Here is a 26,361-nt window from a genome sequence, read left to right on the forward strand (position 1 = left end):
AGGACTTAGTTTTAGCTCCAATTACTGCTAGCAGTAACCCCAAATTATTAACCCAGTACCCACCGCCACCCACCGTGTCGGTGGGCGGCGGTGGGTACTGGGGTAATAATTAGGGGTTAGTGCTAGCTGTAATTGGAGCTAAAACTGGGTCCTGGCTTAGTAATGGACTCCATCTATTAGACAGCTTCCACTACTAAGCTTGTAAAGTAAATTTAAAGAAAACACAACACATTTAAAAAAAAAAAATATTTTATTTCAAAATTAATTTGGAAGGTTAGGTGTTTTTACTTACTTTCACAGAGCTGCCGGGACATTTAGATGCTACAATCAAATTTGATTGCGGTGTCTAAGGGGTTAAAGCCGGGCATCACTGTGATCGATGATGTCTGGCATTAGAGATGGCAAATAGCCGCCAGGACCACCCAGCTATGACCTGCGCTCAGCTCCTGAGCGCGTCATAGATGGGGAGTGGTACGCTATTGTCCACAAGAGGTTTATGGTTGAATTGAGGAAGGTTGAAGTGATTTTCACGCCTACTGGTAGGTGGTGTAGCTTAATGCCTAAAAAAGTACCTTTAGCACAAAATAGCGACTTTTGACAAAAGTCGCAAATGATAAATACGTGACCACTGCATGGTCAAAAAGAAAAATTTCTATGGGTAGGCAAAAAGAGTGAAACTGTCTATATCAAAAGATGCATAAAAGTCACTGAATATGCTGCTTGTGCCTGAACTGCGCCAAAACATAGACAAAAGAAATGCTTTAACCCCTTAAGGACCGGGGGGGTTTTCCGTTTTGAACTTTCATTTTTTGCTCCAATTTTGCACCTAAAAATTGCGCCACCAATTTTACTTTGTAATGACGTCAGTCATTTTGCCCAAAAATCTACGGTGAAATGGAAAAAAAATCATTGTGAGACAAAATTGAAAAAAAAAAATGCCGTTTTGTAACTTTTGGGGGCTTCCGTTTCTACGTAGTACATTTTTCGGTAAAAATGACACCTTCTCTTTATTCTGTAGGTTCATATGATTAAAATGATATCCTACTTATTTAGGTTTGATTTTGTTGTACTTCTGGAAAAAATCATAACTTCATGCAGGAAAATTAATAAGTTTTTTCTGACCCCTATAACTTTTTTATTTTTCCGCGTATGGGGCGGTATGAGGGCTCATTTTTTGCACCGTGATCTGAAGTTTTTAACGGTACCATTTTTGCATTGATAGATCTTATTGATCATTTTTTTATTATATAAAAAGTGACCAAAAATGCACTATTTTGGACTTTGGAATTTTTTTGCACGCACGCCATTGACCGTGCGGTTTAATTAACGATATATTTTTATAACTCCGACATTTCCGCACGCGGCGATACCATATATGTTTATTTTTATTTACACTGTGTTTTTTTTTTATGGGAAAAGGGGGGTGATTCAAACTTTTAATAGGGGAGGGGTTAAATGATCTTTATTCACTTTTTTTTCCACTTTTTTTTTGCAGTGTTATAGTTCCCATAGGGACCTATAACACTGCACACGCTGATCTTTTACATTGATCACTGGTTTCTCATAGGAAACCAGTGATCAATGATTCTGCCGCTTGACTGCTCATGCCTGGATCTCAGGCACTGAGCAGTCATTCGGTGATCGGACAGCGAGGAGGCAGGTAGGGACCCTCCGGCTGTCCTGTAAGCTGTTCGGGATGCCGCGATTTTGCCACGGCTATCCCGAACAGCCCACTGAGCTAACTGGAACGTTTTACTTTCACTTTTAGCTGCGTGGCTCAGCTTTGATCACGCGGCTAAAGGGTTAATAGCGCACAACACCGCGATCAGCGCCACGCGCTATTAGCGGCGGGTCCCGGCTTCACTATGACGCCAGGCCCGCCGTGATATGATGCGGGGTCACCGTGGGACCCCGCGTTATATCACGGGAGCGGGACCAAAGAAGTACACATACGTCCTTGGTTCTTAAGGGGTTAAAAGCAATGATAAATCTTTCCCATGGAGTGCTTTGGGCTTGTATTTTATATAAAGCCTCACAGTAGTGACTCCAAACAGGCCTCCTGTGAAGCCTCAAAGTGGGTGCACCAAGCAGGCCTCATGTGAAGTGAAGCCTAACAAGATGTTTTTATCCTCAGAACTAGTGTTCTTAGGATGTCTTGTCATGCCCATTTTTCTCAGTATACTCTAGACAGTTTTTTGTGAAAATTACAGTAAAGCACAAAATCTGCCACCACTCATTTGCAGTCAAAATCATGCAGATCATATTTGTTTTCCAGTTTGATATCGGAAGTTGAACTAAACTTTTGTTTCCATGTCTGCACACTTTTATGCATTAAAGGGGTATTCCAGACAAAGACATCTTATCCCCTATCCAAAGGATAGGCAATAAGATGTCTGATCGTGAAGGGCCCGCCGCTGGGACCCCCCGCAATCTCCGTGCAGCACCTGCATTCTAAGCGGGGCTGATGCTCCAGTCTCGGAAACCTCTTTGTTTCCGGGACTGAAGAGGTAACATCACACCACACCTCCTTCATTCATGTCTATGGGAGGGCGTCACACCCCCTCCCATAGACATGAATGAAGGGGGCATGGTGTAATGTCACGAGGAGGCGTGGCGTGACGTCACGTCTCCAGTCCCAGAAACAAAGAGTTTTCCGAGACTGGAGCAGCAGCCTCGCATAGAATGCGGGTGCTGCACAGAGTTCGTGGGGGGTCCCAGGGGCGGGCCCCCCACAATCGGACATTTTATTTCCTATCCTTTGGATAGGGAATAAAATGTCTTTCTCCGGAATACCCCTTTAAGTTGTTGGCCTTGGATAAGAGGCCTCCGTACTGGTTGGTCCTATTACCTTTTTTTATTAGGAGGAAAGTATCTCTGCAAAAATTCCTTGGTTTAAGAAACTGTATTGTAGGCAAGACTGTTGAGACCCAATTAGCTCCTAGCAGGCTATAACTACCCCTCCCCCTTATTACAATAATTAATTAAATAATAACTGACACAACAACAATTCAACTTTTTTATGGGTGGGGATCGGCCACAGCTTTATTTATAAAATTACTTATATAAATAACAATTTAACTGTAGCAAAGACACCGATTGGCTTCTTGCCAACCCGAGAGGTGCTGCCACACTGTCCTGTGTGGAGGTCTACCCCGGGTTGACCCCGCTTTCACCGTCTTCTTACCGCCAAGCTGTGACTTACAATAAACAGAGATACAAAAAAGGGAGGGAGGGAGGGCAAAACTTTGGGTCCTGGGCAGATTGAGGGGGGAAGGGAGGCACCACAGCTATAAATACCCAGGGGAGGGCCCCTGAATGCTATAGGGAAACTATTAAACCCCTGATTGGTGCACTCCTTCCCCCCCACCCATGGGACATACCACTATAGTTACCAACAAGTTTTTACAGGCGGGGGAGGGGACTAAAAACCTTGCCTGTATATTTCTTAACCCCTTAACTGCTCACCAGTCAGGGGGCAAGCTTGTTATGCACAGCTTGCCCCTCCAAAAACAGAAGTGTGGAATAGACTCATGGGCCATGAAAAGGTTGTAAAGAGGAAGGAAAAGGCCCGTACAGATATATGGTCTCTAATGAAAACCCAGGGCAATAAATATGGGACAGATCCCGGAAAAGGACACAATAAGGATGTTCTAAAAAGGGACAGCACTTCTTTTTTGCATGGACATACAGGTGATGGTTTGATGCCATAACAAGTGCAAGGAATATTTTAGATCTCCTAATATTCTGTGATGGTCCTTACAGTATAAGACTCATTCAACCAACAGCTATTTTCCCTGGCCCACAATACACATGCACGTTTGGTTAATTTGTCGGGTTTATCTATCTGAGGGTTGAGAGGCCCCTATATACATTAAATATCCTGCCAAAATCTGAAAAATAATGTGTAAGGGAAGCCTAAACACTGCATCCTTCTGCTTCAGGACAAAATCCAGCATCATAAAGGGGGCTATTTTAACATTTCTCATGGGTCCCACGTCTCTTTGTATATGTCACTACATATGATCAGATGATGTTTGCATTAACAATCGTGTACCCAATACACCTGGCTCGAAGGTCTAAAAATTGACAAGATGTAATATAACATGAATAACGGATTCATTCTTGCCATAAATCCCTAGATGCAGTTTAGATGTAGTCACTATATGAAGGTACAAGGTAATTAGGATGGCATAAATTTGGGTTGTGGACTATCATTATAGATATTGCGAAAAAAAAAAGCACCAAAAAAATGCCAAGGAGCGCGGGCAAAACTTTAATTACACAGCAGGGAACAAATATTTGTGGAGGCCAAGAAATAAATTAAAAAGATGCTCATTGCGATTCAATGAATCTACAGCACACTTATCTCAGTAGACAAATCTAATGTAGATTATAGTAGAACATTTTGTACTTGCAGAGGGTGGGCAAAGGTAACAGTCTCTTCTTTCATCATTTGTCACCCTTCCAAAGGAAAGTGGATGTTATTAAACTCTAATTAGCACAATGAAGTTGAAAGTCTCTGGCACAAGACCAGAACAGCTTTTAGATGTCATGGTGATGCCATCAAACAACCTATCGCTATGACTGTGCACTCATATTGAACTTCAAGGTCTGAAGGGTTAAGAGGAACAGTGGAACAAAATACTGCATATTCATGTAGTTTTTATCGATTTTATTCAATTTGTAAACCTCAGTAGGTAGTTGACATGTGATGCTATGTTATGGCTTGAGGCATCAGTAATTGTCTGGTAGCAAATTTAAAGAGTACCTGTCACCAAACGAAACTTTAAATATATTATTCCTTATGTAATTATAAGACACTTTGCTATTTACTTGATGTTAAAATTCTCAACCTTTATATGTTTTTAATGTGATTGAAAAATCGTCCACTAGGTGGCTCTGTTCTGTTCCCTGCCACAAGTCATATAGTTAGTTTGGTCTCCTCCCGACCTGGCAGGAGACCAAACTCAGGAAGTGCATGTGGGTATGTGCAGCTCTCACAGGCTTAAGTGATGTCGTGCCTGCTGGGGAACTCCCCCTTTCTCCTGCCGGGAGCTCATACTATGTATGGGGAAAAGTATGATACAGGGCTTTTTAAAGCTCCAAAAAAAAGTTTTAAAGGGGTACTCCAGCGCTAAGACATCTTATCCCTTATCCAAAGGATAGGGGATAAGATGCCTGATCACGGGGGTGCCGCCGCTGCGGACCCCAGTGAGCTTTCATGCAGCACCCGTTACCATCAGCCCCTGGAGCATGTTCACTCCGGGTTTGATGACTGCCGATCACAGGGCCGGAGTATTGTGACGTCACGGCTCCGCCCCCCGTGTGCTGTCACAATCCGCCCCCTCAATGCAAGCCTATGGGAGGGGGTGTAACAGCAGTTCATAATATAGTAACATAGTTTATAAGGTTGAAAAAGACCAGAGTCCATCAAGTTCAACCTATAACCCTAATGAGTCCCTACTAATATAAACACCCATACGTGACATGTTTAATACAATTGTCAACTATACTCCTTTTGCAGTCCAGATTTGAGCATGGTCATTTGAAGACCAAGACATTTTTTAAAGGGGGTGTTCCAATCTCATAAATAAGTGGCATATTGCTAGGATATACTCAAGTCCTGGGGAAAAAAAGTGTGGGAACGCACCCAAGATTTCCACTCAAGGACTGGTACTACAAATGGAAACGGTTTTCCTGCTGTGGAAAAAGTGCAGGAACTCAGTTCCCATGCTTTCCTGCAGGACTTGAGCCCTGGATATACTGTACCATCACATTACAATCAATAAGGGTCCCACCTTTGGGACCAACAGAGATCCTAAGATTGAAGGGGATTGAGTAGGTTATATAGTTGTGCATTGTGTCAACCTATACTGTTTTCCTTGCATAGCAGAACCTCAGTTACCCACTGGCCAGGGAATTGTAAGATCCCCATTCACTTGACTAAAGTTGGATGCATTTTCCTTCATAGATTGCTTGGCACCACTATGCATGGAGAAACTCAGTAGAGGACGCAGTGCTACATCAGAATTTTCAAAATCTTTCGGGGTTGGACCTCTCACAATCTTTTGGGGTTGGACCTCTGGAGAAAGCGATGCAGCGCAGTTATAGCATTGCTTCATATTCATTGGTCTTCCCCTGCATAATAACCATTGGCCACATCACCAGTTGCTGTTTCCTTCACAACCAGGTGGCTAGGTGATGATGTACATGGAAAAACTCAGAAGAGGATGCACCTCTTCACCACCGCTACATCTCTTTAAAGGGGAACTCTGCCCCTAGACATCTTATCCCCTATCCAAAGGTTAGGGGCTAAGATGCCTGATAAGATGCCTGATCTCCCTGCTGCACCCGGCATTCGTTTAGAGCATGGGGTGCAGTGCCAGAGGCTTGTGACTTCATGGCCATGCCCCCTCAATGCAAGTTTATAGGAGGGGGCATGACGGTCATCACGCCCCCTCCCATAGATTGGCATTGAGGGGGTGTGGTCATTAGTGTTGCTCGCATTCGTCGTGAATATCGCATATTCGCGAGTTCGCGAGAATTACGAATTTTGCGATTAAAATTCACTATTACGAATATTTGTCTTTTTTTCAAACTGTTTTAAAAACTGAGCACATTGTAAAGATCTCCTTCGACTGATAAATGCAATGCTTGTATCATTTCATTAAAGACCCAGGGATGAGATTGTGAGGCGAAAGGTTTATACATGCGAATATTCGTGGAAATTCCGCCCTACTTATGCCTGTGAGCCAATGAGAGTTCTGCAAGCACAGTTGTCAGAGCTTAGCAACGTCACTGGCAACGTCCCTCGCATGATGTTATAGCGCGCATGCACAGACAAGCGAAATTTCGCTATTAATTTTGCATTCGCAATAGCGAAATTTCGCAATTCAAAAAAAACTTCACGAATATAACGAATATTCCAATTTCACGAATATGGGACGAATATTCGTCCTCATATTCGCAAAATATCGCAAATTCGAATATGGCACATGCCGCTCATCACTAGTGGTCGTGGAGTCACAAGCAGGGCGTGACCGTGATGTCAGGAGTCTCTGCCCCACATCGCCAGTCATCCAGCACAGAGTGACGTTTGCTCCGTGCACCTGATGTCTGGGGTGCCGCAGCCGAGATCACGGGGGGTACCCCTGTGGAGGGACCTCTGCGATAATAACCATTGGCCACATTCCCAGTTGCCGTTTCCAGGTGGCTAGGTGATGATGTACGTGGAAAAACTAAGTGGAGTACACCTTTAAGTCTATATTCAGGGGGGGGGGGGGGTCCCATAGGTCAGATCCCCGCAGACTGTAATTCTAGCAATAATCACTTTTTGAGAAGGAAATGTACCTTTAAGACTTTACCCTGGAAAGCGACTTGGACAGTAAAGTCTGAGCATGAAGTGAATTCATGCAGCAATGACAGTAGACAGGAAGACCTCCGTCTGGCCGCTTGCAGCAGTAGATCAATACAATTGTGCTCTGCCTCAGTGATGAGAATAGCCGGAGCCAATAAAGACCGAGTCACTCTTAACAAATAATTACTTTTACAAAACATACTAAATTCTTCCGTGCCCGGCAATTAATCCCGACTCTAATCTTCCCACCGACTCTTTAGCCACAGAGCCCATAAACCTTGCCCTGAGGTAAAATGTAAAAAATGCAGGCAGTGGTCTGAGCAGCCTAAGTGTCCCCCTTGGATATAAACTATTTATTCCTAAATAGGGCTTCATTTTCAAAGGTTTGTTTCAACTCTTTTGTATCCCCTGGGCTTTGTTGCACATTACAAGACAACGTCATAGAATCAGTCATAGGAGTTAAAAGGAAAAAACATGATGTTGCAGTTTTTTTTTTTTTTTTTTAAAGAAACATGTGTTACCCATAGAAGACCACTTTAAAAAAATGTTGGGGTGGTTTTATCACAGAGCTTTCACTATATATGGTATACTTGCTCAGTACCAGGCGTTTCTGTCTTCCTACCTAAACCTTGTGTGAGAGAAAAGTTTAACATGTGTTATTTAAAAATCATTGTTACTTCTCCTCTTCCAAGAAGACAGAGCAATGCCGAGTACTCAGCCAGTCAATAATTAAATCAATGCCATTTCAGGAAATACAGCACATAAGTGACATCTGCTACTTCTCGTCATCTGTCCAATATGGCTGCTTCAACAGACAGAAAATGTTTTCAGGAAATTAGGAAAGTCTCCTGAAGAGAATATTTGTCTGGTAAAGCAGTTATATTAGAGTTTTCCGGAGACTGGGAAATCTGAGCGGTGCGCACACTGCATGCCACCCAGCTATCCCAGTGTCCTTAAGCCTAAGCAGTGATGGGCTGCTCCTCCTCCCTGCAATACCTACTGCAGCAGCACTGAAAAGCCTTACCCCTGCACTGATGTATTTCCTCCCCCCTCACTAACTATTCTCTGCACCTGCCTGCCGGACAGTTAAATCATACTTTATCGTGACATTGTTTTAGGGGCAGGATGTTTAAAACTCCTGGATAATCTTCGCAGGTCAAGAGTAATGTGAACTGAAAATGTACAGAATTCCCCCAGACTTGCATGGGAATTCCAGTACATCTCCTGATTGAATTACTCCCGGGCTGAAGAGACAGAGATTGTCAGTACCAGGACATCCCTGAACTCTACTATATTTTTATTCAATGTATGTGTACCAAGTTTAATTGAAATATCACTAGCCATTTGGAAGTTATATACGGTATCTCTAGCTGTTAGCTGTTCGGAACATATATATACACATACATTAAGTTATATATATATATATATATATATATATATATATATATATATATATATATATATATATGGGATTATGACACCAGCGATTTACATGCGGAGGACACAGACTCTACTGGTTCGATCTGTTGTGTTGTCATTTAAGTAACAAGTAAGGATACAGACTTAGAATGACATAATTAGGTGTCATTCATCTACAATAAATGCCATCTGCATATGTTCTGCTGGCAGTGATGAAAACATGACTGTGGCTTCATCAGAATTAATTAGAACATATTCATCTTTGTTATAAGTGCTGCTCCATCTGTCAGACACTTGATCTCTCAGAAAGATGGGGGAGTATATTACAGGAGTAAATGCACTAGGGGCTTTCCTTGAAGTGCCCAATTAAAATCATGGTTTTGGTGATGGTGAGTGTGTGTGCTTTATGTCACTTTCCATACTGATGAAGCTTGTAGATTTAAAGGGAATCTACTACTGAATTACAATTATTCATGAACATGATAAAGAACCATGTAAAATGTAAGCATTGACTAGTGTTTTGGACGTTACAAAAACTTTCCACTGTAGGCAAATGCTATTTGTTAGAAGGGCCCCTTGACAGTAAGCTAGTAACAAATTGTGCGTTTGCTGAGACCTACAACGATCAAGTGCAATGTATATTTGATAAATATCCGGATTGTGGATCGAAACGTTGCATCTCACTGATGGGTGAATAAATTATTTCTTGGATTACAATCCCTGGAGTGCCGCTTCTTCCTTGCATTCTTCAGTCATATGGGATCTTGAGTCAGACCCTTGGAGCCTGTGCACCCACTTCGGACTATAAGTTCTCCACTGTGCCTTACCTGTTTTTTCTTTGTTCTTCTGTATACTTGGGGGCAGTGGTTAGCCTACTTGGTCGTCAGCTAATCTCTTTTTTTGACAGGATAAAAACCCATTGTTTGTTCTCCCCACATTCAGGGGTGAACCAAGAGTCCAGTGGGCCCCAGAGAAACTTTTACACCTAGGCCCCTATCCATCATTGTGATTACAATTTTTAAACAAGTTTTTTTTTTCCTCTCCATCTTTTTTTTTCCTCTCCATCCAGCCCAGAAGTCGGCATCCTCCAGCCAGGACCCTTTGTGCCCCCTCACAATAGTTAGCCTCCTTTGTTACTCCCACATAGTAATTTGTCCCCTTTGTGCCCCCCCCCACACACACAGTAGTTAGCCCTCTTTGTTCCTCCCCTATACTGTAGTAGTTTGTCCCCTTTTTTTCTCCCATATAGTAGTTAGCCCCCCTTGTGCCCACTTACAACAGCTAGCCCCCCTAAGTGCCCCTTCACAGTAGTTAGCCTACTTTGTGCCCCTTAACACTAGTTTTCCTCCTATGCCATAACAAAAATAAAATAATACTTTCCACTGCCTCACCGCTCCCATGATAGGCACTGGGTCCTGGCTGTCACGATCGCTCATAGGCTGTAGGTATCAAGCAGTGATTAACAGTGCTTTATTTATATACTATGAAGCCATGCTATACACTGCAGCATGGTTGTCCTAGGTCTTCTTCTTCTACCTTAGTTAACAGGGGAAGAAGATCTCAGGCACTCTGCTGCCACGTTCAGCGTGGTGTCACAGTACCCACAGAAGACAACTTAGCCGAGTGTAGAGAGCGGTACCCAGTCGTGCACATACAAAGAAATCCCCTGAACAGACACCATTAAGACGCTGCATGACAGTAATGAAAGTGTTAAAGAATCCTCTGTTTCGGACTCTCATCTCTTGGCCAGAGTGGAGAACAGCTGCAAGTAACCTCTCTAGTTCTGCGGAACTTGTCCTGTTCATTTTCTAGGGGCTGCAGGGAATCTGAGCACTCACACTAAACTTTCCCATTCATCACTGCTGATCACTTAGGGTCCCAGCAGGGGGCGTTGTATGATCAGCTTCACTTCAAAACATGCCAGTTATGGATTTCCACATCAGATGTAATAAGTAAAGAAAACACTGAAGACATTAAATTACTGACAAGTTCCCTTAACATATTTCTAGTTGCTCTCTCCTCAGATATAACATTCTGCATTTTTTTCTGCTGATCCGGGGGGTAAAAATGTTCAATTTTCGACAACATCAAAAGACAGTTTCAGCTTTGGATACATCTCAGCTGTCTGTTACCTGATAAGGGCAAAAGCAGAAACCTTGGAACGCACATCAGTTACCATGGAAACAAAAAAAGTCTACCTATCATCCTATGAAGCAGAATAAACATACACCTGAAAGATAAACCAGTATGCAGACCCTCTTGGTTGACTGCGCATTTCAGCAAGCATAAAGGACTGCACCCAGTTATGTGTTAATATAAGTAAGAGCTAAACATAAATAATAAAGTCGCTGACTACGATAAAATAGGGATGAAGAGGACAACGCAACAAGATTGCGGACACAGCTGCCAGTTACCATTGGCAGCCGACACTGGCTACTGGAAGGGATTTGTTTTGATGCCAGTGTAAATTGTGTTTTATTTTCTCTATGATAATTAGCAATGTTATTACTTGTCAAATGGCAAATGGCATGTTTATGCTTATTGTCACTAAGGTGCCCATACACATAAAAGCAAAATCAGCTGAACCCAGACACGGCCAACTATTTTATGTACATGTTGGTGTGTTCCACCGGCAGACAATGACTGTAGAAAGAAGTATCAGGGATATAACCCTTTGCCAGAGTCTGAACTGATGCTGGTGTATGAGGAGAAGGGGCAAATAGCTGTCGGCCAAATGAACATTCAGCTAACAGCTCTTAAAGGTCAAGTGAAACCAAAAGAGCCCCCCTTATCCAGACCAGATTTTGCTGTTCACTGCACGGAATCATTAACATTTTATTTTAATAGTTTGAATATTTCTGCACGCGGCGATACCAAATATGTTTATTTATTTTATTGTTTTATTTATTTTTTGTTTTTTGTTAAAAAAAAGGCATAGCACTGATCAGTTTTATCTGCAATCTACTTCTCTGGTCTGCTAGAAGTCAGATCAGAGGAGAAGATCGCAGAAACCAGCCAGGAGCTGGTAAGCAGAGCTCCGGTGGCCATCTTTACTTATCAGACCTTCGCAATCACGCTTCGGATGGTCCAATAAGTACCCTCTAGCAGATATTGTTCATCACAGCATCTGAAGGGTTAATGGTAGACATCAGCGAAATCGCTGATGTCCGCCATTATACATGAGATCCCGGCTGCTGATAACAGCAGCCGGCCTTTTCGATGAACTCGTAAACCCTGTAGCATACTTGTACGTTGCTATGCGCTAAGTATCAGGGCACAGTCTTGACGTATATGATAGGGGATAAGATGTCTGATTGAGGGGGTCCTGCCGCTTGATTTATATGATAGGGGATAAGATGTCTGATTGTGGGGGGACCCCCACGATCTCCCTGCTGCAACCGGTATTCGTTTAGAGCGCCGGGGGCAGAGCTGGAGGCTAGTGACATGACGGCCACGCCCCACTCGTGACATCATAGTCACACCCCTCAATGCAAGTGTATGGGAGGGGGCGTGACAGACATCACGCCCTCTCCCATAGACTTGCATTGAGGGGGTGTAGCCGTGGCATAATGAGCAGGCCATGCCCATGACGTCGTAAGCCTCCACCCCGCATCGTCAGTCATCTGTCACGGAGCAAAGTTTGTGCACCGGACGTCTGGGGTGCTGGGGCCGAGATCGCAGGGGCGGAGTACCCCTTTAAGGGTTAATCATGTCTACAGAAAATTTTGCATACAGCTGTCTTTGTGTAAGGAGCATATAAAAACAATACAATAAACAGAAAACATTTATATTATGTGGAAAATCAAGAAAGCAGGACTGCACTCGGGTTTCAACTGAGCTTTATTCTAGAATTCCAGACATCAAAAGCAGGTGTAAAGAGGGAGGTGGGGGACGTGAACCAGAACCGTTGAAACCCGGTGAGTGCAGTCCTACTTTCTTGATTTTCCCCATACATGTCTGCATTTGGACTTTGCACCGACCGCTGACATCAACATTAACCCAACGTTGTCCATGCACTCCACCACTGCATTTTTTCATTGATATTGCAGCCTTAGTCCTGTTCGTGCCGGGCCACCTTTCATTCTCCCCAATATTTATTCATATTACTATGTGACTGCTTTCCTAGCAGCTCGAACCTTATATTCATTTGGACCCACAGGTCGTAATGGAATTTGTAAAAAAGAAATCCCTAGCACCCTGTCAACCCACCTCTGAGACCCACAGCAATCAAGTGAACAAGAGTCCTGTCCCACCCATCTGAATGAAGCAGTGGTCATGAATGTAACTCCATAAGACTTCTATAAAATATATAACAAAAATAGCCATGTAGAGTCTTTGTAAAGCATTCTTGATAGCTCAGCTGAATTAGTTGAGTGGCAATCAGAAACACATTAGACATACATAGAGTTTATTGGGTCCCATAGCAAAACTCATAATTTGTCCCTTCCCCCTCTTCCTGATTTTAATTTAGGGCCTCACGGATCACCTCCGTCACTACCACCACCACCACCTTCTCATGCACTATGCCGTTGGTGCAGCAGAACTTACTCAAAAGGGTCTAGAGTGAAGCTTTATAGAGCATGGCATTGGCCATCCCCTTCCAGGTAACCTATATCAAAACTCACTGTGCTCTGACTTCGGGTGACTGGTAGACGACTGATGCGCTGTTGAATCGTGCTTCACTTCAGCACCAGAGTGAGTTCTGCTGCACCAGAAGCATGGTGGATGAGGTGCGGGAAGGGGGAAGGTATGCAATTGGTGGTGCAGGGACAAATACAGAGACCACACAGCCACAGTTGGGCCCCTCCTGTTCAATAGGCCCCATAGCAGTTGCATAGTTTGTCTAAATGGACGCTACACAAGTGGACTTGTCATGAATATTAATATCTTGACAGCTGCACTTAAGCCTTCAGCCTAACACATTTATTGTATATCCATATAATTTTCCAAAAATATCTGATAGGTTTGAGGTCTACCTCTTGCCAATTGGAAAAATTTAGTTTTTACTCGATCCCTGTTTCCCAGTGCAAGTTGCTTGTAGTAAAAGCTAAGAGGAGAAGAAGCTGGGGAGAACAGGCCTTGCATCAATGTCCCTTTCTTAGCTTTGGCCTGGGAAGAGCATATAACTACACCTACACTTGGGCCCTCTGGATGAACAGGCTCAATAGCATTAATGGATAAATACATTTTATCCTACTGTTTACAAGATTACATGTAAAGTATTGCACTGATATCCTACTGATGAGTCCACTTAAGAATTTGGCACTTCAGTGCTTAGATGGCTGTCACGATGCCGGCTGGCAGGTAGTGGATCCTCTGTGCCAGAGAGGGATTGGCGAGGACCGCGCTAGTGGACCGGTTCTAAGTCACTACTGGTTTTCACCAGAGCCCGCCGCAAAGCGGGATGGTCTTGCTGCGGCGGTAGTGACCAGGTCGTATCCACTAGCAACGGCTCACCTCTCTGACTGCTGATGATAGGCGAGGTACAAGGGAGTAGACAGAGGCAAGGTCGGACGTAGCAGAAGGTCGGGGGCAGGCGGCAAGGTTCGTAGTCAGGGTGGATAGCAGAAGTTCTGGTACACAGGCTTTAGACACACAAAACGCTTTCACTAGGCTCAAGGGCAACAAGATCCGGCAAGGGAGTGCAAGGGAGGAGACCAGATATAGCCAGGGAGCAGGTGGAAGCCAATTAAGCTAATTGGGCCAGGCACCAATCATTGGTGCACTGGCCCTTTAAGTCTCAGGGAGCTGGCGCGCGCGCGCCCTAGAGAGCGGAGCCGCGCGCGCCAGCACATGACAGCAGGGGACGGGAACGGGTAAGTGACCTGGGATGCGATTCGCGAGCGGGCGCGTCCCGCTGTGCGAATCGCATCCCCAACGGCCATGACAGTGCAGCGCTCCCGGTCAGCGGGACTGACCGGGGAGCTGCAGGGAGAAAGACGCCGTGAGCGCTCCGGGGAGGAGCGGGGACCCGGAGCGCTAGGCGTAACAGTACCCCCCCCCTTAGGTCTCCCCTTTTTTTTGTCCGGTGACTGCCTCCCCTGGGATGAGGACACCGGGAAGGAATGGATGGTTTCCTCAATGGCAGGCAGTACAGCAGGAGTAGGAATGGGGAGGGAGGGCAGAGGGTGAAGCTTGGCACGGGGCAGGGAGACACAAGGACGGGAGCCATGAGGGGACACAGAGGCTTGCCTGAAGGAACTGGGAGGGGGGGAGAGGCATTTTCTGTGGCAGGCAGAGTCCCTAACGACCTTAGGGGGACCGGATACAGGAGGAACCACAGGGTCACGGCAGGGAGTACTGGGAACCGGTTTAAGGCAGTCCTTGGAACAAGAGGGACCCCAACTCTTGATCTCCCCAGTGGACCAGTCCAGGGTTGGGGAATGGTGTAGAAGCCAGGGTAGTCCAAGGAGAATTTCGGAAGTGCAATTGGGAAGGACCAAAAATTCAATTTTCTCGTGATGAGGTCCGATGCACATTAGGAGGGGCTCCGTGCGGTAACGCACGGTGCAATCCAACCTGGCTCCGTTGACCGCGGAAATGTGGAGTGGCTTGACAAGACGGGTCACCGGAATGCGGAATTTATTCACCAAGGACTCCCGAATAAAATTCCCAGAGGCACCAGAGTCCAGGCAGGCCACGGCTGAGAGGGAAGAGCTGGCTGAAGTAGAAATCCGTACAGGCACCGTGAGACGTGGAGAAGCCGACTTAGCATCAAGAGACGCCACACCCACGAGAGCTGGGTGCGAGCGTGCGTTTCCCAGACGTGGAGGACGGATAGGGCAATCCACCAAAAAATGTTCGGTACTGGCACAGTACAGACAAAGATTCTCTTCCTTACGGCGATTCATCTCTTCCAGGGTCAGGCGAGACCGATCCACTTGCATGGCTTCCTCGGCGGGAGGCCTAGGCGCAGATTGCAGTGGAGACTGTGGGAGAGGTGTCCAGAGATCTAAGTCTTTTTCCTGGCGGAGCTCTTGATGTCTCTCAGAAAAACGCATGTCAATGCGAGTGGCTAGATGAATGAGTTCATGCAGGTTAGCAGGAGTTTCTCGTGCGGCCAGAACATCTTTAATGTTGCTGGATAGGCCTTTTTTAAAGGTCGCGCAGAGGGCCTCATTATTCCAGGATAGTTCAGAAGCAAGAGTACGGAATTGTATGGCGTACTCGCCAACGGAAGAATTACCCTGGACCAGGTTCAGCAGGGCAGTCTCAGCAGAAGAGGCTCGGGCAGGTTCCTCAAAGACACTTCGAATTTCCGAGAAGAAGGAGTGTACAGAGGCAGTGACGGGGTCATTGCGGTCCCAGAGCGGTGTGGCCCATGACAGGGCTTTTCCAGACAGAAGGCTGACTACGAAAGCCACCTTAGACCTTTCAGTAGGAAACTGGTCCGACATCATCTCCATGTGCAGGGAACATTGCGAAAGAAAGCCACGGCAAAACTTAGAGTCCCCATTAAATTTGTCCGGCAAGGACAGGCGGAGGCTAGGAGTGGCCACTCGCTGCGGAAGGGGTGCAGGAGCTGGCGGAGGAGATGATTGCTGCTGAAGTTGCGACTGAAGTTGGTGCACAATGGTGGACATTTCCGACAGCTGGTGGGTTAGATGGGCGATCTGTCGGGATTGCTGGGCGACCACCGTGGTGATATCAGAGATATAAGGCAGAGGGACCTCAGCGGTATCCATGGCCGGATCTACTGTCACGATGCCGGCTGGCAGGTAGTGGATCCTCTGTGCCAGAGAGGGATTGGCGAGGACCGCGCTAGTGGACCGGTTCTAAGTCACTACTGGTTTTCACCAGAGCCCGCCGCAAAGCGGGATGGTCTTGCTGCGGCGGTAGTGACCAGGTCGTATCCACTAGCAACGGCTCACCTCTCTGACTGCTGATGATAGGCGAGGTACAAGGGAGTAGACAGAGGCAAGGTCGGACGTAGCAGAAGGTCGGGGGCAGGCGGCAAGGTTCGTAGTCAGGGTGGATAGCAGAAGTTCTGGTACACAGGCTTTAGACACACAAAACGCTTTCACTAGGCTCAAGGGCAACAAGATCCGGCAAGGGAGTGCAAGGGAGGAGACCAGATATAGCCAGGGAGCAGGTGGAAGCCAATTAAGCTAATTGGGCCAGGCACCAATCATTGGTGCACTGGCCCTTTAAGTCTCAGGGAGCCGGCGCGCGCGCGCCCTAGAGAGCGGAGCCGCGCGCGCCAGCACATGACAGCAGGGGACGGGAACGGGTAAGTGACCTGGGATGCGATTCGCGAGCGGGCGCGTCCCGCTGTGCGAATCGCATCCCCAACGGCCATGACAGTGCAGCGCTCCCGGTCAGCGGGACTGACCGGGGAGCTGCAGGGAGAAAGACGCCGTGAGCGCTCCGGGGAGGAGCGGGGACCCGGAGCGCTAGGCGTAACAATGGCATTTGGGCTGCCTGCAGAAAGCACTAGAGGGTCTTAAGAATCAGTTATTTTTCTAACCAGTAGAATGCACTCCATTTGTTAAAGGGCCAGCACGAGAATCCAAAATTATTCACCAACCTAACCTGCTCTAAAGGCAGCCATAACTGCTGTGTATATCTTAGTGTTTCAGGAAATCCCAGGAACCCTTGTTTGTAAGTCACGCCACCTATTGCAGCACAGCTGAGCTCCCTTGCATTCATGAGTGAAACTACTATTCCCTGCAGCCCTGTGGAGAATGATCTCCCTCCCACCCAGTGGTCACTCCAACCATTGAAGCACAGACAGTGTTTTATTCAACACCTGACTAGTGATGTAATGTCTTGGCCACACTGCTACATGGGAAAAGCCTGAGACAACACTAATTTTGTATGCTGACAGCATTGCAAGCTCACATACGAATTGCGAGATCAGCCACCAAACACAGGCACAGACACTTTATTATGAACTACACTAACTTAACAGCCCCTGTAGCACAGACAAATAATAAAAATCCCTGAATACCCCTTTAATTTACTGTACCCAGAGGCATAATGCTCTTAGGCCCTAATATAACATTTGTAACAAGCCCCACCTTCCATATGCCTCTAGGACACCAGGTTCAACAGTTACCTCTGCACCCTTCATAGCTATGCCCTGACTTTACCATTTGTTAGAACAGCTGTAGCAAAACATTTTTCAAAAAGTTACATGGGTTGCAATTCTTTGGCAACTAGTGGTACTTAGGACAACTTATTAGATTGTTCATTTTATGTGCTATTTTTCTAACTAAATGTTATTACATGTGTAAGATGAGGACAGGAAAGTGCAGCCCTAATCTCACTTGTTCCCCCGTCCCTACCTCCTTGGACTATCTACCCTAAGCGATGGCTACCTACCCTAAGCAAAGGCTGGTAGACATGGTATCGGAGCTTTTTAGTCTTCTCCACAGAAGAGAGAAAGATATGCTCACCACTCTAGCACGGACAGGTCATCACACTATGTCTCCATTATTTTACAATACTTCATTGTAAAATGCAGTGGACAACGATTCTCCATAAAACCTTCTCCCTATTTTCTAGTTTTCTTGTCTTCCCAGCATTTCAAAATGTAAATTAAAAAAACATCCAACGTTTTGAAAATCCAAATGCCTCCTCTCCCGCTGAGTTCACATTGTCACATTTCAGATGTATTTAATTAAATCACAATATTCTGTGAATCACCACTGAGCGGATAAAAAAGGGTTGAAGTCAGAAGAAAGTCTTTTCCGGCTTTCCGTTCTACAATCTCCAAACGCCAACCGCGGCATCAGCAGTGCCTAGATCAGACTATATCTCCAAACAACACCCGTGGCATTACATCTTTTTTGTTTTTGAAAGTTCTTTTTCCTAAGAATGGTTTGGTCTATAGAAACGGAGATCTGAACATACCTTCTACCCTTTGTTTTATTCTCCTTCTGGTTCTTAGATGAATAGTCGGCGCCTAATTAATTGAGCAAAACAACAATTTGCAATGTAATTTGTCCTTTCATGATTAACACTTTTATCAATTGGTTCTGTGGATAGAAAAACATTCATTGAAAAGCGAAGCGGCGCAGTTTCCAACTAGGTCACTTTGGCATCTTAATGAATCGTATGAGTGAAATGTTATTAACCTAAATTAACAACCTTTGCACTTATTAATAATGTGTTTTTGTAAAAGAAAACGAGCAGAGAAAATGGCCTCGCGGAACTAATGGGCTTTTAATGGCTATTTCTGGTTAAACTTTAGATTTTGCAAGCAAATAAAAAATAACAGCCGAGTTTTACTTTCCATTTAGAGGTCAGGAATCAAAGGGAAAAGTTCTTGAAAGGAACTCTGGAGCTCAGTTGAACTGTTTTGGGGGAACTTTGAAGAGGAGAATAAAAGTTTCCTTAGAAGACCACATCCTAAATAGAAGATTAGGAAAGAAGCCAAGAAGACCACAGGCATGGGTGAAGATTGCAGGATTGGGAAGCGAGAGATAGATTTCCTGAGAATATTTCTTAAATTGATACCCAGAGACGTACAGAATGTTGCATTCGAGCCACGGTGACCGAGAGGCAGGATGATGGTATGAAGGAAATTAAATGTCAAATGCAAGTCGAAACTGGGATGGGAGTCATTATTACAGATGGCTTAAAGGTGACGGGCAATGTACTGTAGCAAAGTGGTTCCAAATGTCAGAGTAGTAAGTAATATAAAGAAGGAATAATGGGAAGAAAACAAAAATGAAGGACCATTTTGGTCAAAACTTTTTTGGGTTTAGCTATGGTTTTTCCTGCAATGACCACTGCACAGTACAAATACAGTATTACATGCTGGCCATTTAAATGACTCAACCATGTAATACATGGATGGGTTAAGTCCATGGTAGCAATGGGTGCTCTCTCTGAACTACAGAGGGGTCTAAAGCGTAGGATCTCCTCTCTAATAATCTTCTTTATAATGTTTATAGAAAGGGGTACAAAACCTTTTATAGGGTACAATAGGGGATAAATTATGCCAGAAACTGTGCCCCTGTCATTAGAATTTTTTTTTGACATGTTGCACAGTGTTCATACCCCCCACAATCTCTAAAATGAGCTGGGAGAAGTGTTCAGTTAAGCGCTTCACTCCCCTGATCATTGCCTTTTCTGCCTCACTGCACAAGACGCATTTCATAGATTTACACTGGAGCTCATCTCCTGCAGTTTGCAGCAAGCTGTGGAGGGAAGCAGATAAACGTGAGCATTTCCTGGTTTATTTTAAACCTTGCTGGGGGTCTGAACACTCAGACCTGCACTGATCAAAACTTTTAAATATGTGAAAAGTTTTTGCTTATGACAGATACAATTTAAACACATTGGCCCTCATTTACTATTGCAAACCCGACATGTTTTGTTGAGTTGTGTGCCAGATTCTGGTGCATTGCGCCAGAAATGTCTGCGCCATAATTTGCGCCAGAATGAAAAATAAAAACCACATACTCTCCATTTTACTAAGGAAATCCAAAAAGGGGTGTGGCCACCAAAAAGGGGGGTGTTTCCCTACATTTTCACAAAAACCCAACATATTTACTAAGGTTTACACAGAAAAAGTAGTGGATCTGAGCTTAGGAAAACCCTACAGATCAGAGCATGTGTAAAAAAAGGAAAATGTAGGGAAAAGTGAAAATTGTAGGGAAACCTTACTAAATACTGTGGAAAAAAATTGTAGGGAATTAAAACCCACAAAGAAACATACACTCCACTCTTAGTAAATCAGGGCCATTTGGTATAAAGTATATGGGGTTATCATGTATAAAGGAATTATCTCATGTCTAAAATGTCATTTAAAAAATAACAAATAAGCAATTCAACAACTGCTGTGATCACACGATGTCTCATCTTGATAGCCCAATTTAATATACCCAAGTAGGTAATGTGGGATTCATTATAACATGTAGGAAAAGCTCTCCATAGGGCAGTAATGTTGGGAATGGTGTATGCTCAATGTGATACAGTGCTTACTCTTGATGGTTGTGCAAGCACAACTTTGGAAACCAGATGTACTACTCTCTTGGGGCCCTGACAATCCTGTCTTTCTTCGAGGAATGTTTGGAGTATCACATGTAGGGTGCATAGAAGGGTTCCTACTCAGAAGAACACAAAGTAATTATATTATTTGGTTATCTCTTCACATAGAGCTTTATCTAGCTACATCAGCTATGTACCCAATGGTTGAGAAGCTGGATTGATAGGTATCTGTTAATCAATAGGGTTGCTACATTCTGTGGAGAAGTTATCCAGATTGCCCAACCCCTTCCATGTCTGGTTGATGTGTCATTTTCATTGGAACATCCAATAAAGAGGTTTTCTCACTGCAGAAACCCTGTATAATCTAGAATCTGCAGTGGTTTCCAAAAAATTGAAATAGAGTTTTACATGAGGGTCATTCAGAATCTCCATCCAAGTATTGTTTACATAAGCGCTGTCATTTAACAAACTTTGCATAGATCAATAGTACAAGCTCCACCCACGAGATATGGGAGAACTGAAAATTATAGATAAAGTCTGCAAAGCAGAAATCTGTAGTAAAATAAAAATTAAAGTACTATAAAAAAGTAATAGACAAAAATAAAGCTACTTCGCATGTACTCACAGAATAGCTTATTATAAAAAGTCTCCAGAAATTACAGGTATGCTTTAAAAATGGTCTAACATGCAGAGAGGGGGTAATCCACTGCTAGAAACCTCTAGTAGGGTAGGACATATAGACAGAAATTGTTCTCCTGGGGCACACCTGTAAATGTGTGTTCTCCTTTACGGATCATTACCATTTTTTTTTTTAATTTCCAATAACATTGCATAATATATATATATATATATATATATATATATATATATATATATATATAGTGAGATTGTGACAGGAATGATCATCATGAGATTGCTATATTCCCTGCATATTCAAGCGCGTATCCCATCCAGGGAAAGCTGGATTATATATATGTGAAATCCAGGAAACGGTTAAAATCTCTGCCAAGACTTAGCTTACTAGGATTTATTTTAGTCCTGTTATTGTGCCTGGGTTATTATGGGATGAAAGACAGGTTCAATAATGGACTTTTCATCTCTTTCCTGGTCCAGTCTAGATATTCACAGGTGCTGGGCTTATAAAAAAGTTTAACCAAGTCTGCACTGAGAGCCTGTGAGGAACTCTTATGAGAGTTGTAGTCCTGAGGTGGGCAGCCTCAGAAAGGGACATTTACCACCTTTGAGTAACTGTTTTGTTGGGTGGTTGGTAGTAAGCCACCTGTACAATGAGGGAAGAATCTGTATAGTTAGCTCTGGAAAAGCAGGATTTATTTTATATTTGTTTATACCTAAGTGTGAAGGCTGCACTTGTTTTGTTTTTGAAACATGAGAAGCCCTGTTCAATAGTAATTTCCGTTGTCCCTGTCTCTGACTGCTATTTTGCCACTATTTGACTGTTTATACAGAGCTAATCTCCCAATATATATATATTCCATGTGACAAATAGCTTGGGCTTATTTTATGTCCTGCAGAGAGAGTAATTCATTGTCTAAACTGCAATATAGAAAGGGCAATTTTCAACATTTCCAGGACTAAAAAACCTGATGTGAATGTTAGCAGTAGATTTGTCAGTGCGAGCTGCCTCTGTGTTACTCAGTTTATCACTTTACCTCTGGGATGTAGCAGGTATAACACTTGTCAGGTCTGAAATTAGGAAGAGCTTAGAGTTCAGCAGAAACATCTGTCTTTTCACACTTACACATTCAAAGGTTGCCAGGCCGGCCACTGTGCTTTGGCTTTGACGACTGTTAACACTTCATCGCCCTGAAAAGAAAAAGAGTAGCTGTCAGATACCTTTCTTATAGACTCTGTGATAGTACATCATTTTTTCTCACATCAGTTTTCAATTAAATGCCAGATAGGAAAAGTATTGCAAACTTGTAAAAAATAGGAAATGAGTATCTCAAAGTTCTGTTTCGAACCCGATACTGTGAAAATGGTCTCTTTATTGTCAAGCGGACAATAAACAATCTTTTGCCCTAACATTTATCAGCTTGACTTCTCCATTGACATGCATGCACAGTTGGGCCAAATATACTTGTTATTTCTGTGCGGAAAGGGAAGGGAAGAGGAACAGCTGCCAGGTACTGTAACGCTACCATCACTTATTTCTGGGGAAACAATAAGCTTAGATAATACAACTCAAACTTGTCAAGTCTGGGTTCTCCACATTGGAGAAATGAGAGGAGTGCTTGGAAGTTGGCCTACATATTATATTGTTAAAGGATTGTGGCTAAAATCTGATGTCTATGTCTATTTTAATCCAAGAATAACAGTGCAGAAAATCCTGGGGTCATCAGGTGTAAAACATTCAGAATAAATTCTTATATTGGCAATACTTATGCTAGAAGGTATACATTTGTTGGAACATAAATAGCCAGATAAATGACACAATTCTAAGCGTAAAAAAAAAACCTTTGTTAGATGTGCAATGGCATATGCCATTGCATATCTGGGGAAGGGGTATTTTACATAGCGGGGATGGGGGGGGGGTCATGATGTAACAGAAGAGAGACATTGCAGCGCAGGGACACAGCAGATCCTGGGCCACACCTCTCTGATCCAGGGGCATGGCTATAGGGATTGCAGAGGTAGCAGTGGCACCGGGGCCCCGTCTGCCCCATAAGTGGCAGTATAATAATTGGCACAAGAGGCCCTATTGCAGATTTTTTTTTGCATCGGGGCCCAAAAGCTAAAAGTTACGCCTCTGCTCTGACCCCATCTAATGTTTTTTTTTTCCCTGAAAAAAAACCATGAAAGGCTTGTACAAAGGTATGACCTGCATAAGAACACTAAGGCCCAATTCCCACTATGAAGAATCTGTGAAGAATTTCTATGAGAATTCTGACTTGCACTGCACGCCCATTGATTTAATGGGCTTTACGGTGCTCAGTTTACATGAAAATTCTGCAACGGAAATTCCGAGTTGGATTTGGATTCAGGATTTGTTTAAACTTATTTAAACTTAATTTGTTTGAATTTCCTTAGTGTGAGCAAACCCTCACACCTATTACACTATGATGGCTAACACAAGTGACAGTGGGATATGATCAACTTGTACACGTATATAAATGGCCTATACAAAAAGTTATGTGGGGACCCATGCACCCTCAACAGACGTCGTTTTGTGGGCAAACTCACTTCGTCAGCAGGTCCTTAGCCCCAACATAGTCTATGAACAGTATAAAGCACAGTACAATGCTGGTGTTAGGATGAGTCACATGATGCTTTGACTGGCCGTTAGAATCAGTTCCTCCATTGGACAAAAAGAAACTAAGCAAGACACTGCTTGACTTGATCTAAGAATCTAATACAAATCTTAGGTAAAATTGACTATTTTCCTTTCAGCAAAAAATGTTCTATCCAAAAGTTATTTCCTTCAATATTAAAAGAAAAATGCTGGCAGTAAGAACATAAGGCATTTTACCCATCATCGTTGACTGTATAGTACTGCATTATATGAGTTATGCTGAATGTGTGAAAAGGTGAAGACCTTGCCTTGGGTGACAATTTAATAAGAAGTGCATTGCTAACTCTCGCATTGCTTTTGACAACCACCATTAACAGTAATCAAGAAAGCTGTGCTGGGTAGTGCAGAAAAAGTCATGCACCTGGAGGTAAGTTTGAAGCTAGAAATCACGAGAAGTTCCAGGCTGACCTCGAAGTATAGGTGATAATACACTTGAAAAATTATAAGACACTGCAACTGCTAAAAAGTTCTTCATTTTATATCTCGTTCATCTGAGGCTAAAAAGTTACTAACAGAAGTATGACTTTTTTTAAATCTTGGAACAGCAAAATTCCTTTAATCTGATATTAATATGACCCTATAGGTGCCAAATAATAAAATATTTTAGATTATTAGATCAAGTCTATAAGAAACACTAAGAAAATCAAACATAAAATGTTAACATTAACTGTATAGTATTGGTACACTTCAGTATTGTTCTTCATAATGTCCCAGTCATTCCCATTAATAATACCATAAGAATAATGTTGCACTCTGCTCAGAGGGCCTATAGAAAATCACTGGAGCTTTGGCGGTTCATGTGTGGTCCACTCCATTTATTCAGGGCTACAATTTTACTGCATTTTGGAGATTAACAGGGGTCCCAGCAGTTGGACCCCACCAATCTGTTAGATAACCCTATCCTGTGGATAGGTGATAAATGACTAAAATGAGAATATCCTTTTAAAGATAATCTGACATCTATTTCACTTGCACTTAACCCAAAATACTGGGTTATAGTGCAGGTGAATAGCTGTTACATTTTGTAGTGCCGTATTCCTCAAGTTCTGCCCATTACAATCGTGTTACCATTGCACTCCAGCGCGGAATGGAGGCATAGAGCTGGCTTGCTCAACTCCCCTGCCTCATCAATATTCACTCTAGGCCCACCCCTTCCATGAAGTGAGAGCCTGCAGCATTGGGGTGATGAACATTGTGCTCCTCACTTCACCTGGCACTGATGTCAGAGGCAGTGGTTTTGTGCTAATCAGCACTTCTTCCGGCCTCCCAGACCGGAAGAAGTGCTAATTAGCACAAAACCACCGGTCGTTGCCTCTGAGCCCCACGTCTACTCCTTCCACCCCCTTCCTTCCATGAGCCTCTACTGACCCAGCGATGGACATGATTTACTGCTGTAACTTTTAATAATATTCTTAGGATACAATATATGTACCCCAACTTTTTTTTAAATCAAACAAAAGGAAAGGTGTGTAATAAGCACCATGTGCCACCTACACCCCCAAGTATTGATGTGATGCAAAGACCACTAAAAGACGGAAGGGAACGATGCATGGTTCATTGTAACCGGTGGGGGTAAAATCTCCCCCTGTAAGGCCCTACTCTCGCATTATTAATTCCCTTCTTGGCAAGTGTTACTCGCCTTAAAAAGGGTGGCCTCACACAGGAACCTTTCCTTATTTCCACCAGCAAACACTGCCATTTCCCAGGGTATTTAGGTGAAAATAGGGAGAGGTTCCTGTGTGGGGCTACCCTTTTTAAGACGCGTAACACCTTCCTTTAAAAAATGGAAGGGAACAACGTAAGGCCCTACTCTTGCCCTATTAATTCCCTTCTTGGTAAGTGTTACTGGCCCTAAAAACGGTGGCCCCACACAGGAAACTCTCCCTATTTCCACATAAAAACCATGTGAAATAGCAGTTCCTCCCCTGTGGGCCTCCATTCACCAAGGCAAACCATGTGAAGAACAGTGTGACACCGCTGTGCCCTGCACCCATGGTATGCTGGAGGGGAACTGAGACTTGTCCATGCAGTGGAGGCTGAGGACACGGTGGATGGGATGAAGGGGAGGTGGAGTCGCACACTGTAACAGGACAAATTGCCTGAGAGCATGGAGGCGAAATCGGCGTGACCTGTCCAAGTTGCTGTTGTGGCTGTGCAGGAACCACATTCACCCAGTGGGCCGTAAAGGAAATGTATTTTCCCTGACTGTAGTTACAGCTCCAGACGTCGGCACTGCCGTGCACTTTGGTATACACCGACAGGTTCAAGGACTGGCCCACCTTCTGTTCTACAAAATTGTGCAGGGCTGGTAGTGCATTCTTCGCAAAGAAATGAC

General features: G+C 43.9%; 1 protein-coding gene across 1 annotated transcript in view; it reads right to left on the reverse strand.

The window, feature by feature from the left end:
• The window catches only part of SPON1 (spondin 1), a 415,570-nt gene that overhangs the window by 46,542 nt on the left and 342,667 nt on the right, over positions 1-26,361 (reverse strand). Inside the window, exon 7 of the mRNA XM_056526599.1 lies at positions 22,476-22,540. Coding sequence (XP_056382574.1) covers positions 22,476-22,540 — 65 coding nt within the window. The remainder of the gene's footprint in view (positions 1-22,475; positions 22,541-26,361) is intronic.

The sequence above is a fragment of the Hyla sarda genome, chromosome 6 (genome assembly GCF_029499605.1).
Source record: "Hyla sarda isolate aHylSar1 chromosome 6, aHylSar1.hap1, whole genome shotgun sequence".
In the NCBI taxonomy this organism is placed as follows: domain Eukaryota; kingdom Metazoa; phylum Chordata; class Amphibia; order Anura; family Hylidae; genus Hyla; species Hyla sarda.